We start from the raw sequence: 16,871 nt of genomic DNA, 5'->3' as shown, positions 1-16,871 counted from the left end.
TTGTTCCATGTGACAGTACATCTTCTTCGTGTAACCCCAGCTTCTTGGTTTCTCTATGATCCCTAGATGCCTGCTTAGGCTCTTCTATAGGTGTGTGCGTGTGCGTGTGCGTGTGCGTGTGCGTGTGTGTGTGTGTGTGTGTGCGTGTGCGTGTGCGTGTGCGTGTGTGTGTGTTCCACCACTTACGTGGTTTTTTTCTCCCACGATCTTATCTTCTGCTCCATGACGTCTTTAGCAGTCCCTTGTAATCCCAGATTGTTGTAGTCCAGCTTTCCTTCTTTACAAACCAAGGAATCACAGGAAAATGGAAACTTGAAGCGAGGGCGTACAAAAGAAAACTTTCAGCCACCGCTTCGACCAGGGCCCGAAGACAAGCCTCTTCATCCAAACACGTTGGCAGCCAGGCTGAGGCTTCCTTAGATCGCTCCCTGTCGGTCATTTTCTTCTTAGCGTTTCTTTATCTACGCCCGGTAGCATAATAGTAATCGGTGCTGGTCTCAACATTCGTATTCAATATATCTGTACTCGATTCGAATCGAAAATTTCATCGTTCCACCAGCACTAATCGACATCGAAACTCCCAGGTTTAGGCATTGCGCTATCACCAAAGCTGGGCCGGTTATCGCGTGCGGCGCTGAGGGAGAAAGCGAGAGATAGAGAAAGTCAAAAGAAAGACAGGGAGGTTAACGAGAGATTATCTCCGGTTGGCAACCCTGTACCGGGGGAGGGGGACGGGGAAGTTCAGACAGCTCTCTCAAGGAACGAGATAAAGGAGATCACTGAAGCGAACCAATTAGACTGGCCCGATCGGCCACCCTACGATGTAAAAGGAGGAAAAGAAAAGAATAGATAAACAGGAGCAAATAAAACATCACAGTTCATGCACTTCGGAGTCGCAGACGAACTGGTATGTTCATCAGCTCTCTCACAGAGGCGGTCACTCAGTCCGGTTGAATTCAGAAACTGCAGCAGCTGCCCCGCCGTTGTCAAAATGGCACTGTCAGCGGGGTCAAAGCTGAAATGGCCCGCGCGAGTGATTGGCTGACTGATTGCGAGCGAGCCCCCACCTGAGCGCCATGCCGGAGTTCCAGTCCGTGGTGAAGTTGGAGACCTGCAGGTCGGGCAGCACGGCACGCAGCCAGGCGAGCATGAGCTTCTTGGGCGGGAAGTTTGTGCGGCCGATCTGGTAGCGAAGGATCAGCGACCACACCAGGCCCAAGATGAGTTTCAGGTTGCCCTCCACAATGTCCGTGTTGCCTGCGTCACGGCGAAGCAGTCAGTATAGCGCATACCATCCACCACGACAGGGTTACTAAAGAGAAACGCTATATACTAGGCGCCAAGCTAATGACACATTCGACTGGTCGTTTTCGAGCACTCTATATAAGAGCGCTATTGCGGTGCGGTTTACATTCGGCTCGTTAAAAAATCGAGTGCTCGGAGGAGCTCTTACCTTTACTCTGGGAGCGCGACAAAGATACGACAGAATCCCGATCACGTTGTTACTCCGACTGCTGAGCAGCTGAACATTCGGAGGGGACGGGCTTTCTCTGGCTCAAATCTCGAGTGGGCTCCGCATCGCTGCAAATCCAGTTGTAGCGCGGTAGGGACCATGTGGAATGTGCCATAAGGATTCAGCCTAAGTTCCTCCTACAAAACCACTCTTCGACTGTATTCTGGGCCTCCGCGCTCCAAAACACAGTTCCCGATGGACGCGGATAGCGAAAGAAGTTAGCCTCAGCCATTGCGTCACGGATGTGGGCGACCGTAATTGGCTGGCGCACATCTATACGGACTTTCTTTTAACTGGACAGCGGTGTATTTGAGGTCGCATCCTGAGGTTGTCACCAAACACAGGACAGCTTAACCCAGTTAAGTACTTTTCGCAAGACTCGGTTTGCACTTGTTTGGCGGAAAGTTGGTCATTAGCGGAGAAAACGAGGGACGCGCTCTTTCACTTCTCGAACTTCGCGCCCAGATCGCAGCGCCCGTACCTCATATATGACGTCACGGGTTTCAATGCAACTTAACATGTTTTAGTTGAGCGTCCTTACTCAGAATTGATTGATTGAAAACATCTTTATTTGCAGGATATTCGTAGAACTCGTGGTTGGGCCGCCTAGTCCGGTAGCCCACTGGTTACTGCTGCTGCGCTGGCATTCCCCACCAGCCAGTGCTGACGGTCAGGATCATCGCTGAGCAGAATAGCCTCCCACTGCTCTTTTGAGGGATTTGGAATGGGGTCAACTATGGGATTAAATTGGCAAGCCCACACCAGGTGGTAGAGGTTAGCTACCTCTCCACAGTGTGGGCATTGCGGGGAGTATAGTGTAGGGTACCACTGGTGTAAGCTGGCGTTGGGTATGTATTAGTTTGTAGTCTCCTAAGAGTGTTCTCTTCCAACTTAGTGAGGGATTTATGTGGTGTTGGGTACTCCTTCCTGGCTGTTCTTTATGGTGCGAGATTGTCAGCATACACTGCTAGAGCAGTTAGGTCGCAGCACCCTTCACGGTCATCAGGGGGAGACGCCCGGTATAGAAGAGCTCGGGCATGCCTGTGAGCGGCTTCGTTTCCTCCTGGTAGTTCCAGGTGACCGGGAAACCAGATGACTGAGGCTTGGCTGGGTGGATGCTTAGTCAGCAATGACAACCCTGACCTGTGGATTAATCCATTATTGAAGTTGCAACAGGCGTTCTGAGAGTCAGTGAGCACATCGGCGTTGGGGTTAGATGCTATAGCTAACGCAATAGCTGCTTCCTCTGCGTGAGTGGGGTTGGATGTTTGCATCGAGGCACAATTCACCATCGATCCTGAAGGCGTTGAGACCACAATAGTCATCACTCCATTCTTTGGCCCTGCGGCGTCCACATAGAGGGTGTTAGGTTGCTCGTCCCATTTGTTCTGCAGGGCTTCTCCTCTTGCTTTTCTCCTTTCGATGTTATATGCGGGATGCATGTTCCGCGGAATGGGGTACACGTTGATGCGTCTCCTCACATCACGTGGTACCTCTTCCATTTGGTCTATCGTATAGGGCAGATTAATATGGATCTTTTCGAGCAGATCTCCACCTGGTTTTGTGAGTGCGAGCCTATTGAGTTGTGAGAGGCATTGTGCTTCCCACATCTCTTTGAGGGTATTATGTACTCCTAGAGCCATGAGCTTTGCCGTTGGCGTGGAGTTTGATAGCCCCAGTGCCGTCTTGTAGGCCTTCCGGATCAGTGTCTCCAACTTTTCAATTTCCCACTTGGAGAGGTTAAGGAATGCCGTCCCGTACATTATCCGATGAATCACGAAAGCCTGCACTTCTAAAAAAGTCACTTCTAAAAAGTGACTAGGCTGAGCCTCTGGTTCCTTTAGAATGCGATGTTATAATTTTTGTATTGTTATTAAGCTATTAACTATAGTCCAGGGCAGACGCTTTGAAAGTCTCATGACGTCACGATTATCGAGCGCGAGATCTTCTTTGAAGCCCGTCTTTGAACGTTGTGACTTTTCTGGCTTGCGCCGACTCCACTCAGGGTAAGGCTGACGTTTATGGTATTCCAGCAGCATAATTTATTAATATGGCTTAACATACTCCTCTTTATTGCCCCTTCAAGATTAAACTTCAATTCAGTTTCATTTATGCCTTGAACTTCTAAAAGGTGGAGGAAACCAAATATCAGGAAAGCCTGATAGGCGGCACTTCACATACAATTCTCATATATCATGCGACTCACAATATTTTTCCTGTACGCGAAGTAAAAGCACTGAGCACACTACCTGGTAGAATATAACAAGGAGGTTTGCTGTCGATTACAAATAATATAACATCCAGCGTAACAACTTTAGTAGATCGAGCAGAGCGACTGACAATCGCTATGCATTGTGCGTCCCATCAGAATAAATAGCGTATACCCCGAACATTGAAAAAGTAATTTATCAATAGTTTCGTGTATACATGCAACCTATGCACAAAACAACAATGTTAATGGAACAAATATTCCTTGCAGAAATGTCCCTTTAATTAGTTACTGAACAACTTTTGATATAGTACACGTCACGTGGCAGGCGATGCATCATATTCACTAGAAAAATGAGCCGGATGTTCAAAGTATACCGAATGCGTGCAACTTCAGATGTCGTTGGCGGGGGAGAACAGGAAATGGGGTAACCGGATCGCATACGGTGGCGAGTCTTACTTGCTCGCGCTCTGTATCTTCAGTTCTACGAGCATTTCCGCAGTTTCGATACAAAGACCGTGGCAGGCCTACGGCAATGATCCGCAGGTGAACGTCCGCGGTCGCGACGCACGTTTCTACGTGAATTCGACATCGCGCGATGCAATCAAGCACGTGCTTCCGTTCCTTATATTGAATGCAGGTTGCCGAGACATATCAAAGCAACCGCAAGTAACCGCTAATGGCCTTACCGTGACAGGCCATCCGATATGGAGTCAGGAAGGCAGACACGGCTCTTCCAGTTCATCCGTGGCCCTGTGGCTCTCGAACTTTTCCGGTTCTTTCGCTTTTGCGTATGAGTTTCGCCGTTTCTTATCGTAGGGGTAATCTAAAAACGGTAATTAACGCTTCTCTGGTAAGTGCCTGCTCGCACGCAGGAAGGAAAGATGAGGATGGGCACCTGTCCTACCGGCTGTGTTAGAGAGCGTAGCCGTGCGAGACGTCTACAGACGTAGTTGTCCACAGTGCTGGTTCACCAACATGGGCGCCTAAGATGACGGCAGTGCAAGCCATCTAGAACACACACGCACACGCACACGCACACACACACACCACCCGCACCCCCCCCCCCCCCCCACACACACACTCGCTCGCTCACTTAGTATTACTTACTACGGCGCCGCCGCCGAAAGCAGCTAAGAAAAAATTCACAACTGCGAGGGCCGCAAAAACGCATTTATGCCATGGGGTCTTGAAATCGATCGCAAGGTCGATTGCCCGAGGCCATTGATGGTGGATAACTGGGGCGTTGAAAGGATAATGGTCTGCAATAAAAACTCCCGAGAATCGCCCGTTATTGCTGCGCGAAGAGGGCAGGCGTGAATACAGAGTGCGATACAGCTACTCCAAGCCATACGAACGAGGTTAGACCCCACAAGGAGACGGCATACTCGAGCTATTGGAAAAAACAAACTTTGCTCCGCGCTCACTGTATTGTTGGAATGTATGTCAGCGAAAAACCGCGCCGTTTCTCCGTCAGTGGAGCGGCTAGGCCCAGCAATTTTGACGAGTTGCCATAATACTTGCACAACTTGTCCATTCTATTTTTAGACAACATTGTGGAACTGAAAACGGAAGAAACGCGAACCTACACAATATTGTAAAATTTCCAGATGTCCCGTTTTGCAATGGACCTTCCCGGATGGCTTCCCGGAGAATCGATAATAAAAACTCAAAAATATGACGCCAGAGGAACGATAGTTTAGCATTTGCTCTTAATAATCGTAAGCGCTCTTTCGTGAACGAACGACAGACACGGAGTAACCCAGCATGGTATAATCGACGGTAAAAAGCTGCATCGACGATGACATGGAATGCCAATTTTTATTGAGGTTTGAGAAGGTGGAATTGAGTTCGTGCGTTTGAGTTTATAGAACTTAGTTTTCTGCAGAGTTACGTAACCAAACCGAATACACATATGGTCGACTCTAAAGGTCGGTCCAAGCCTGTAGTACGCTTTGCTTTGAGCTACGGTTCCATGCGGACCCATAACTCAGAGGTCAGTGAGTAATGCACAACGCACGGTGCTGTTAGAACGTTCCTCCATTGTAGCGCGTACCCGTCCTGCTGCTCTGTATCCGTAGTACGATGTACGTCACTCATACTCACTCGTGGGTCCTTAACGGGGGAAGCGATGCGATAACTCAAAAGGCGACAACGCGCAGTGTTATCTACAGGGTCAAAGCCCTTTCGACCTGTATACAGGTCGATATCCCGGGGTTTTAAGTCGTATGAAAGTCTCTGTGTTTGTTGTATTCTTAAAACGCTTCGTTCGTGCGTCGTCTGCCGCGCTGGCGCGCGTGCAACGGCTTCTCGTTCCTTCCCGTGACTTTAGTCGCGGTGACGTCACTCTCCTACGACGCTTCTCCGCGTTGGGGGGCGTACGTGTACGCGTCTCGGCTCAACTTTTGCGGTGACGTGGGCGCCGTGCGAGGCGCGCGGCTCGAAGCTGCGCGGAACGAACACACGCACACACAAACGCAAAGCCTCGCTGCGCGCGCCGTTCAAGACGCAAGCAAAAAAGTTGCATCACCGGCGGTTAATGGTGCGGCCCGTGTACTATCATACCCTGTGCCACTCCGACGCAGACGGCTAGACTTCGCGTTATCGCACGTGCACACAGCTCGCGTAACGATCACGCACCCACGCCCGTTGCCACATCGCCGGCGCTGCGCACGTAAAAGCGAAACGAGAGAACAGCCGCTGGCCGTGAGTCACCATCGGCCGCGAACTGGCCGCGGGCGCGTGCAGGGCTTTAATGCGCGCCGCGAAAAGATCTACGCGCGTTCTGCGTAAACGCGTGCACCGCACTTTGCCGCTGTAAATGGTAAAACACGACTGTGTGTGCTATCCTCTGAATCCTTTCAGGCACCTAGCACGCCAACAAGGATGCGCGCGCAGTCCTATATAGGCACAATAGGAAATGAATGAATGAAAATGAATGACAAAGCGATTTGAGAATTCGAATCATACACTGAGAGCCATAATAGGTATATATATATATATATATATATATATATATATATATATATATATATATATATATATATATATATATATATATATATATATATAAACGAGAGGAAAGGGGGTTAACCGAGGGGCCCGATTATTATTAGTCATATCAGAAGAAGCCAACAAACACTGACACCAAGGACAACATAGGGGAAATTACTTGTGCTTAATAAATGAAATGAAGAAACGGTAAATTAAGGGAAAATAAAGTGGATTGGTAGAGCATCGCACGCGAAATGCGAAGGTTGTGGGTTCGGTTCCCACCTGCGGCAAGTTGTTTTTTCATCCACTTTAATTTCCCTTAATTTACCGTTTCTTCGTTTCATTTATTAAGCACAAGTAATTTCCCCTATGTTGTCCTTGGTGTCAGTGTTTGTTGGCTTCTTCTGATATGACTATATATATATATATATATATATATATATATATATATATATATATATATATATATCTATATATATATATATGAATGAGAGGAAGGAGGTTAACCTAGCGGCCCGATCTTTATTAATCATATCATAAGAAGCCAACAAACAAAGACACCAAAAACAGCATAGGGGAAATTACTTGTACTTACTAATTGAATGAAAGAAATGATGAATTAATGGTAATGAAAGCGGATGAAAAACAACTTGCCGTAGTTGGGGAACGATCCCACGTCTTCGCATTACGCGTGCGATGCTCTATAGCACTGCACGCGTTCGCACGCAAAGCTCCAGTTGCCGGTAAGCGTGAGAACCAGTCAGGGATCTTTGAATGCTATCGCGTTCCACTCTTAAAGGCGAAGCTTAAGTGTCCTCCAAATATTTTTGCACCAACTTCCGACTGTTTACCCGGAAATAGCTTCAGGAAAGCTATCAAACGCACATATGACCCATGTATGTGGGCAACAAACTTTAGCACGTTTTCCTGCCTTGTTCTTTGCCTTTAATAGTGCGCCCTCTTCGTTTGTTAATTAGAGCGCAGTCCTCGTTTGCCGGAGCTAGGGCATGGTGCATTTTTCGGCAAACCATCGCTATATATATATGAAGCAATCGTGCGTCTCTTCGGTCGACTCTTGTTTGTTTCTGTAAAAATAGAGCCAGTTGGCGAAACTCTTTACCAGTCTACTTTCCGAACAGCGAGGACCAGGAAGGAGTATTGTAAGTTAAACAAAAAAAGAAAAGACCAACTTCCTCTTGCACGTACGATTGCTCGTGACGTTCGGCAGAACGCCAAATCAAAGGTGCAGGCACACGGCACCTACATAACGTCCAAGTTCAACGCCGGGTTTCACGGTCACATAGTCGCTTAGTGAAGCAGAACAAAAAAAAAAAAAAAAAAATGCGACCGCTTAGTGAAGCAGAAAAGAAAAAGAAATGCGACGGCCCTCATGCACACGCCCCGATCGCGAGCACCACAAGGGACGGAAGAAAAGCTCAGGCGAAGGAGCTATACGAAGCTGCGGCACACGGATCGCAAATCCCGACACGTTCTCGAAACAATGGTCGCGCCGCACAGACGCAATAGACTCGCGTAGCGGTGTGTAATGTAGCGGTGCACTCGTTCCCGGGACACGCCCACCGAAAAGCGTATACATACGCGCAGAGGGTATACACGCATCTTTTGTGGCAACAATGGTGGTCGGCGAGCATACAAATATCGCATCACGACTCTAGCTCGCGCGACCTCTAAAAGCCTGCAAAGCTCGGTCAGTGTGACGCTAGCCGGAGACCATTACACGCGTGAGCTTGGAGAAGATACACGCGTGCAGGCGGGTTTTGTCGTTCTCGGTCCTGGGAACGGCCGGTGGTCATCACGCCCGCTTCGTATAAGGCGCTATCAGAGGGAACGCGGGTAAGGGCAAGGCGACGGGGCGATCCATTATCCCTGCACGCGTCGCATCAGCTGCCGCGTGACGGCACGCCTTTCCTTGGGCAAAGAGAGGAGCGAGATGCGCTATACGAGCATACATACGCGCAGACACACGGGGCGCTAAAAGCGTTAACGCTTGAACGGATGATGCGGGTTGCGCCGAAGCGGAACAAACCGCAAACGTCTTCCCGGACCGCGTATGCACTGCGCATCGCGATAACCTTCACCGCTAAAACCGAGCATCGTTGTAGAAGCGACGTGCTCATCACGGTAATGTTTATGAAATAAAAGCGCAGCTTTTGCAAATTCTCACGCCAACATTTTTGAAGGGAATTACATGGTATAGTGGTTCTGTTTTATTTATTATTAGTTATTTCGAATATGAAATACCACGTCCACTGAAGCAAGCGCTACACGTATAACCCAAAAAACGTTACCGTTGAAAAGCACGCTTTGAAAAATCCGATAGGTGACCGGGCTAAACGTCGGCCGTGTCCTCCACTGAAATGTATATGGGGCTTTTGGTATTTCTGCCCATGGTGGCACCAGTCAATGCGCACAAGCCTTCTTTCGATCACTAAGCGGCGTAGGCAAAATGCACAGAGCAAGGTCTCTATATATAGATAACTGTAGAGACCTTACCACAGAGTACAGCTTCTGCATAAGAGCTATACGAACGTGCGTCCCTATCTGTTTTCATCCCTATCCCAGTGGAAGGTAGCAAGCCGGACTCGCGCCTGGTTAACCACCCTGCCTTTCCTCTCTTCTATTTCTATCTCTTTCTCTCTACATACGCGGCGAAGGGGAAGAGGAAGAAGTGCCCATGGCTTACGGGTGCTCTGGGCCTCCCATCGTTATGAAGTTTCTTTTTCTTTTACGTTTTTGCCATTTTCGTGAGAGTGATTTCATCAAGGATGAGCAAGAAGACGCTCCCACGACCCCCTGAACAAGGTCAGTCGTCTGCTTCATCGCTCATTTTTGGGCGACGTGCCTTTGGAAGCTCGGACCAGCTCGATTCCTGGGAGAGCTCAACGCCGGAAGTCATTGTCTCTCACAGCGAGTACACCGTAGCCATGGGTCGCCGTATACGAAGGAGATGCGCCGAACGTCGAATGAGTCGACTTCATACAATCAGAGTGAGCAGGAATCCTTCATGGTTTATTACGTGCCGCTCTCGACGTCACACAGCATGAACTCCTTCAACAGGCAATTTCTAACCGAACATATTGAAAGTGTGGCCCCCGGGCAAATCAATGAAATCAGGATCAACGTTCGAAAGCACATCCTGACGATAGATGCGAAAAATTCAGCAATACTGGAGAAGCTACAAACCATTCCAAAGTTAAGCGCAATCCCCATCCGCTCCTTTATTACTTACGGGAAGGAGACAATTAACGACTGGTGTGACTTCCGACGTGGGCTTTGAAATCAAGTATGCGGACCTCAAGAGTCTTTCGAGAGAGCGTAAGTTTGGGAATGTTGGTATTACATAACTTTTACGTTTTTAGCGCGCCTTTATCGTGCGCTAAAAACGCAAAAGTCTTTTGAGGTCATCGGTGCGCATTCTAGAGATTCACCGCTTAGGGAACTCACAGTGCATGAGGTTAATATATGCTTCTTCAATGTTGCCAGCATCTGCCTAAGTAGGCTACGTGATACGCCGTGTACTATTCGTTTCGAGGGCTCTTCAGTGCCGAAAATGTCCGAAGATAGGCCACATGAGCGCTGTTTGCAGAAGTCCCCTGGCCGCGTTGCGTCGGACAACATAATACCGCCGAGCGTGAGGCGCCTTCATTTAAATGTCCCAGCTGTCCTGGCTCTCACGAAGAGACGTCGAAGGAATGCGCGAAAATGCAGCAAGAAGCTCGTATTCTTCGAAAAATGGCGAGAGACAAATCTTCCCCTAGAGAGGCTGCTCAATGTGTTCGCTAAAGTGAACAACACGCGCGAAAGAAGCGCCACTAATCCATTTCAGAAGAACTTTCAGAAGCGAGGTGCAGGCGCCACGACCACCTCTGTCTGTACATGCATAGAGGACAGTAACCACACCTACAGCGAATTCAAGGTCGGTAAGAGCACGCAGCGAATATTCGCCTCCAAAGGCGGATGCCGACACTGAATGACCTTTGCTGCCCTCTAGACCCACGGCCATGACAGCTGGCCGTACTGCATGGTCCTCTGCGCCAAGAAGCCAGGGATGATAGGGCCAATAAAATAGGCGACACAGCACGCAAGCAAGGAGATGGACATGATGAGAAGGAAAGCGTTCAGAAAATGCTGAATAACATGGTAGTGTCAATGCTCGCGATTCTCTGCAGTGCGGTCTCCAGAATCCGGCCGCTAAACGTGCCCTGCACACTGAGCCGCTTATCGCAGCTCTTTACGTGTTGTAAATTTATTGCTTGGCGCCTGTGCTGCTCACGCAGAAGTCCGCACACCGGCTCCGTCTTGGCGCCTTTATATGAAGGTTCATATGAACTAGTGATCAAGGACAAGATCTGGAACCCAGTGGTGGCTTGAGGGATAACATTTCTGAATGTTTACAAACAGAATGCCGAACTTGATTTCGCCGTTGCGCATCCCTCTTTCTGTATCATCACCATCGCTCATCACACCTTTATGCCCCCGTTCCCCTCTCCCCCTGTGCAGAGTAGCAGGATACAGCGCTCTAGCTCCAGCCGACCTCTCTGCCTTCCTTCAAATAAATTCTCACTATATATATCCCCAGCTGTCGCGATTAGCTAAGCACGGCTACCACAAGGACCCAATAAAACAAGGCCTGGAAGTCCGGGGCGGTAGCGTCACATTGGTATAGAGTGAATGCTTACGTATTCAGGGAGTAGCGGCGTGTTTCCATCACTATATGACCTTTGCAGTATATAAACGCCGGTCCGCCAGGGTTACGCGTACGTCATGATTACGAGCTCGGAAGCCTTGTCAGGCGTTGGCACCATCTATTTTGTGAGTTCAGCCCCAGATTATTGTGCACTGAGAAATAATAATAATAATAAAGAAAAATCTGCGGCGATTAGGCGGTAAATGTGAGAGAAATGCGTTAGCATTACCTCGCACCTCTTTGAGATCTCGTATCCATGACTTAAACCACGTTCACCAGATTACAAAGTGTTGTTCAAGAGCTCACATGACAGACGTCTTGGATTTTCGAGGAGCGATGTGCAACTATGGGGGGCCAGCCACGAGACCTGCCTGTACCTCTATGCCACCGTAACCGGCTTTCCAGACTTCACACACAAACAGTTCTTTTTTTTTTTTTTTTACTTTCACACTCCTAACGCTAACGCATGAATATATAGGTACACCTTCTTTAGAAGAAAACGGCTAGCGAAAACTGCAGGTGGGGGCTCGCACGCATGTCTGCTCGCAATAATTTTCTTTTTTTCTTTCATTTTCTTTTTTAAGATTGCGGTGAATGCTGCAGGTTAGTCAACTTTCGTTTGGCGACGAGTTTAAGCCGACAGCTGAAAGAAATACTTCTGGCTTCGCAAGTGCTGCACACAATTAAAAGGGACAGATTAAAGAAACATGCAGGCGACTCCGTATTCCTCCTTCGGGGGCAGCAGCACTTCTATAACGCTTCGCGCACTCGTCTCGCGCCGACCTACGACGGCTATGACGGCGAACCAAAGCGATGTCCCGCAGAGAACGCCTCCGCGTATACACACACAGAACAAAAGCGGCGTCAGTGCGAACGGACTGAAGATGACGTACGAGTTACGGCGCATGCGTGACCCGCGAAGAAACGCCAGTCGACGCTTCCCACGCAACGCATGCGTGACGGAAGCTCGATCGTTCGTTCCGGGCCGCAAGAGGGCACGCGAAGAGGTCGGCGTGCGAACGATGCGCGCGATACGTGCCCTTGATCCAGATCACCACCGAGGCATCGCAGAAATGTGACTCGCAGGCCAACTTCTCCCCCCGACACACACACACACACACACACACACACACACACACACACACACACACACACACACACACACACACACACACACACGCGCGCGCGCGCGCACGCACACACACGCACACGCACGCACGCACACACGCACACACGCACACACGCACACACACGCACACGCACACACACGCACACGCACACACAAGTGAATGAGGTGAGTGACGCGGAAGACAGCTAGAGTAACAAAAAAACTACACTTGAACGGGCAGCTTCCTTTTGTTTCCGAGGGAGTCGAAAGTCAAGAAAGCGTGCAATGCACAACTTGTCTACAAGCATGCTTTCGTTAGCTCGAGCCAATTAGCACACACTGATATGGTGACATATCGCCAGAAATACAGGCGGCAAAATGACACAGCACTACAAGTCCAGAAGGTCTGAATACAAGCCGCATATGTGCTAAGCGTAATTTATGATAGCAGGGCTGCGTATGGGAAATGTGTACTCGGAAGCTAATGGACGCAACCTTCGCCCAGAAACCAATAAACGAGCGTTGCAACTCAAATTCTGCGGTCCGACGCAGGGACAGAGAGAAATATTGAGATGAAAGGCAGAAAGGTTAACCAGAGTACCTGCCCGATTGGCTGCTCTATACCCAGGGGTGAAGCTGAAAGGGTAGAAATGCTGAGGAGAAAAGAAGATATGAAAACAACCGGCGGTAGAGGAGACTAGATGAATTGGTTGGTTTCCCGTGGCCAATATGAAAAGTTAGAAGGCAGCAACACAAGTCGCGGCGCAGCACCAAGGTTAATAAATTATGGCAGTTATATCCATGGCGATTAACGAATACAGAAACCGCCGATTCCTTTCGAAAAGTGATAGTTGCGAAACAACCGGTGTCGAGGACAAAGAACGGCTCGGACGTGCGCTGACATTCGAACGTTCGGAATATCTAAATTGACGCACGCTTCCTCAGCTCACATACACTCTTAAAACAGTTGCATTCTTTGGGATGTACATTTGCCTCGCAACAATAATAGTAATCTGTCTTGCTTGCGTTTCCTTTCTTGAAAACTCCGCGCTCGCTACTTTCCTGTAGAGAATGCTCTGTCATGCTGATAACGCACATGCCGTTCGTGATTTGGAAGTACCGGGCTCATAGCGTTATAAAGAAAGGAAATACACACCCCAAAGGGTACAAGTGTTTTAAGAGTGTATAAAAGGCGAGCTAGTGATGTGAATCACTTTGGCTGAAACTGAGCGTTGAAACTGAGCGTTGAAACAACCGGCCTTAACGATACATTCACACAAAAGTATCCATGAGCACTAGCGATTCAGGCAATCTAGCCTTTAAAAAAACTGCGTTATATGTAAAACTACAGAGAGGCCATGCAGTGCTGGTCATGTAAAATGACGAACTGAAGGAACCCTGACGCACAGCGATGAAGAATCCAAGTCTGGAAGCACATCCGATATTGCGATATTCTAAAAGAAAAAAAAAGAAAAAACTATTTTGCCGTGAGACAAATCTTCTCGGAGTACTCGAATCGATTCCAACTCTGACTCGACTCGCTTCCGTTCGACACTCCGAACCAGTAAATCAACCCCACGTGTCCGGAATTATACGTATGGAGCATACGTACAGAGCGACCGGCAGTCTGTCCGGTTGCAGCCTCTTCCGTAAGCGGCGTGAGAATCATCTGTAGCCAACACACATCGCGTGGAAGATCATATACCCGGAGCTGACGAGAGAGGGGAAAAAATTAATGAAGAAAATAACGAAATATAAAGAAGCAGGGCGACAACGCAAAGTTGGTCCGGTGCTGTGTACAGCTTCTACAGGACGGCGTGGTGCACGTAGCAGCGGTTTCCGGTTCTTAACGGCGCGAACTCGCAGGAGGCGACTGTTCTCTACGTGCGTGTGTGTGTGCGTGCTTCTTTGAGGTCTCTCCGTATCTAGCGTACGAATCGTTACCCTCCGTGGGATATTCTCGGCCGGGAACTGAGGGCTTCGCCCCGCGTACCACCTCCCCCCCCCCCCCCCTCCCAACACACACGCACATATACACACCTATACAAATACATCGGGCGGGCTTCTGTTTGCGCTGCAGCCAGGCCCCGGTGAGCCCACCACGTGACTCGCATTCGGACGCGCAGCGCGCATTCGGTCGTGCACCGAAAACGCGCGCCGTATCTTCGTTCCGGGTTTTTGCGAGACAGAGCGGCCGGCTCGAGCGCCGCCGCTGCACACGTACTACATACGCTCTGTGCAGGTACACACACACACACGCACGGGCGAGGACGACGCGACGCGCCGGTTATTCGGGGCGAACCGCAGACTTAATTCCGCGGAGGATTCACGGGCACGACCTCGTGACATCGAAACGCGCGGCGCGCCGGTGAGCGAGGGTCTCGCGTTCCAGCTCCGACGACGACGGGACTTCTTCGCTGACCGACGACGTCGCCGTGCAGTCACCCTTGTGCATACTGCGCAGACGACGGTGGAGCCTTGGCGAGCGCGTTGTCGTTGCTTCTCTCGCAAGGGCTTCCTTCCGCGCGCGCACGGAAGGTTGGAGCAAGCGTACCGGACAGAGGAGGACGACGGAGAGGACGGGTTCGAAAGAACGAAAGAACGGAAGTCAGTGGTGTGTCGCCAATCTTTCAGACACGCCGGAAGAAGACGTATAGTATGCTTCCGCGTCGTGCGACACGATGCTAAGCGCTCTGGCGGCGTGTAAAGTCGATTGTGTCGCTCGAGAGCCGCGGTTGAAACACTTTCTTTCGAGAGAGAGAGAACAATAAAGGGAAATGCAGGGAGGTTAACCAAATCGCAATATGCGGTTCGCTACCCTGCGCTAGTGGAGGAATAAGGGTAGGGTTAAGATAAAGGAAGAAAAGGAGAGAGTATAACATCATCAGGAAGAGCCAACACATGCACAAACACACACACACGCTGATGTGTAGCCGTTCGCATAGGAGCACATAATCTCATGTGCTGACTATTGATGAGGCTGCTTTTGGATCTTCTGTGCATGAAATCACCGTGGCTTGTAAATATCATCTCCCTATTCAAGGGACGCCAGCATGACACTCAGTGTTTCGGGTACATACAGTTGGACTATGAAAAGACGTATAATGTGCTCGTTTTTAGGAACGCGCGTGAATATAATGTGAATTCATGACAATAAGTACGGATATCTTGTTCTAGTACGGAACTGAGAACTCATCAGCTGCTGCAGCGCGTCGTGTTAAGAATATCAAAACATTCGCAAGAAGGTAGGAGCCGAATTCTACCGCGAGTGGATTGCGCGGCAGATGTGAGATAGAGATTTATTAGGATGAAATTAGAGCTGCTGGCTACTATTCTGTCGCTGACTTGTCGCCAGTATATGACCATTGTCTGTATCGCCCAATATCTGTATGGCCAGCTGGTCGTATTTCGTATCATCGCCACAGCGACCACGTTACCTGACCTCAGGCCAACCTCGTTCAGAGATCCATTTAATTTTTCTTTTTCGCGCGCTAAATACGCCCTTTCAGTGCAGTAGTTCCAGACGCATGGAACTGCTGCAATGACATGATTCACCTGTGCAGACGTCATGCGATCTTTGCGCAGAACCCCCTGAAATGTTTATTCACACTTTACCTCGTCTCCGTCTTGTTTTTGCTGGTGAGATGGCTTTCCACGCTTCCTGATTGGTCTGCTGATGAGGCAAGAAAAGTTACCCCTCATTTTAATGCCGTGGCTTGCAACAAATCTGTACAAAGCTGTATGTCCGCGCCGACTATTCGCTAGCAGAAACTCAGAACGTCCAACGGCATACGTGGTATACAGGCTCATCAAAGTGTACTCGTAGTTCTTGTCCTCACAACTCGGATCGTTCTCTCCCGGGGTACTACTCTGGACACTAAAACTCTGCCATGTTGGTGTTTTGAGAGAATCGGAGAGACCGTAGAAACCCCTTGGGCCAATCAGAACTGACAAAACAGCGAATTCGACAACATGGCGGAATTCGAGATTGTTCGGAATCGCACTCCCGGTTGCTGGCGGATACGAATATGTATCATCGCATTGGAGGGCGCGGACTGGGGAATCGATTCGGGCGAGCGAGCGTTACGTAAACGCTGCAAAATACCCTACGAAAACGTATCGTGTAACCACAGTAAAGAGCCAGTCCATAAAGAACTGTCCTAACCGTACAAGAACTCGGCGTCAACGGAGGAGATCTGCTTTGCTCCAACAGAACAGTCCAGAGATTCCAGAAAGAAAGAAAGAAAGAGGAAACCCCAACTAAGGCAGAGGTGCGATTAACTCCGAAATTAAATAGGACGTGCGAATGTCGCATCTAACATAATAAACGAGATGCGGT

General features: G+C 49.3%; 1 protein-coding gene across 1 annotated transcript in view; it reads right to left on the bottom strand.

The window, feature by feature from the left end:
- The window catches only part of jbug (filamin-type immunoglobulin domains fbug), a 194,927-nt gene that overhangs the window by 110,135 nt on the left and 67,921 nt on the right, over positions 1-16,871 (bottom strand). Inside the window, exon 3 of the mRNA XM_055076682.1 lies at positions 1,068-1,257. Coding sequence (XP_054932657.1) covers positions 1,068-1,257 — 190 coding nt within the window. The remainder of the gene's footprint in view (positions 1-1,067; positions 1,258-16,871) is intronic.

The sequence above is a fragment of the Dermacentor andersoni genome, chromosome 2, assembly GCF_023375885.2.
Source record: "Dermacentor andersoni chromosome 2, qqDerAnde1_hic_scaffold, whole genome shotgun sequence".
Classification (NCBI taxonomy): domain Eukaryota; kingdom Metazoa; phylum Arthropoda; class Arachnida; order Ixodida; family Ixodidae; genus Dermacentor; species Dermacentor andersoni.
This window is presented reverse-complemented; position numbering and strand designations above follow the sequence as displayed.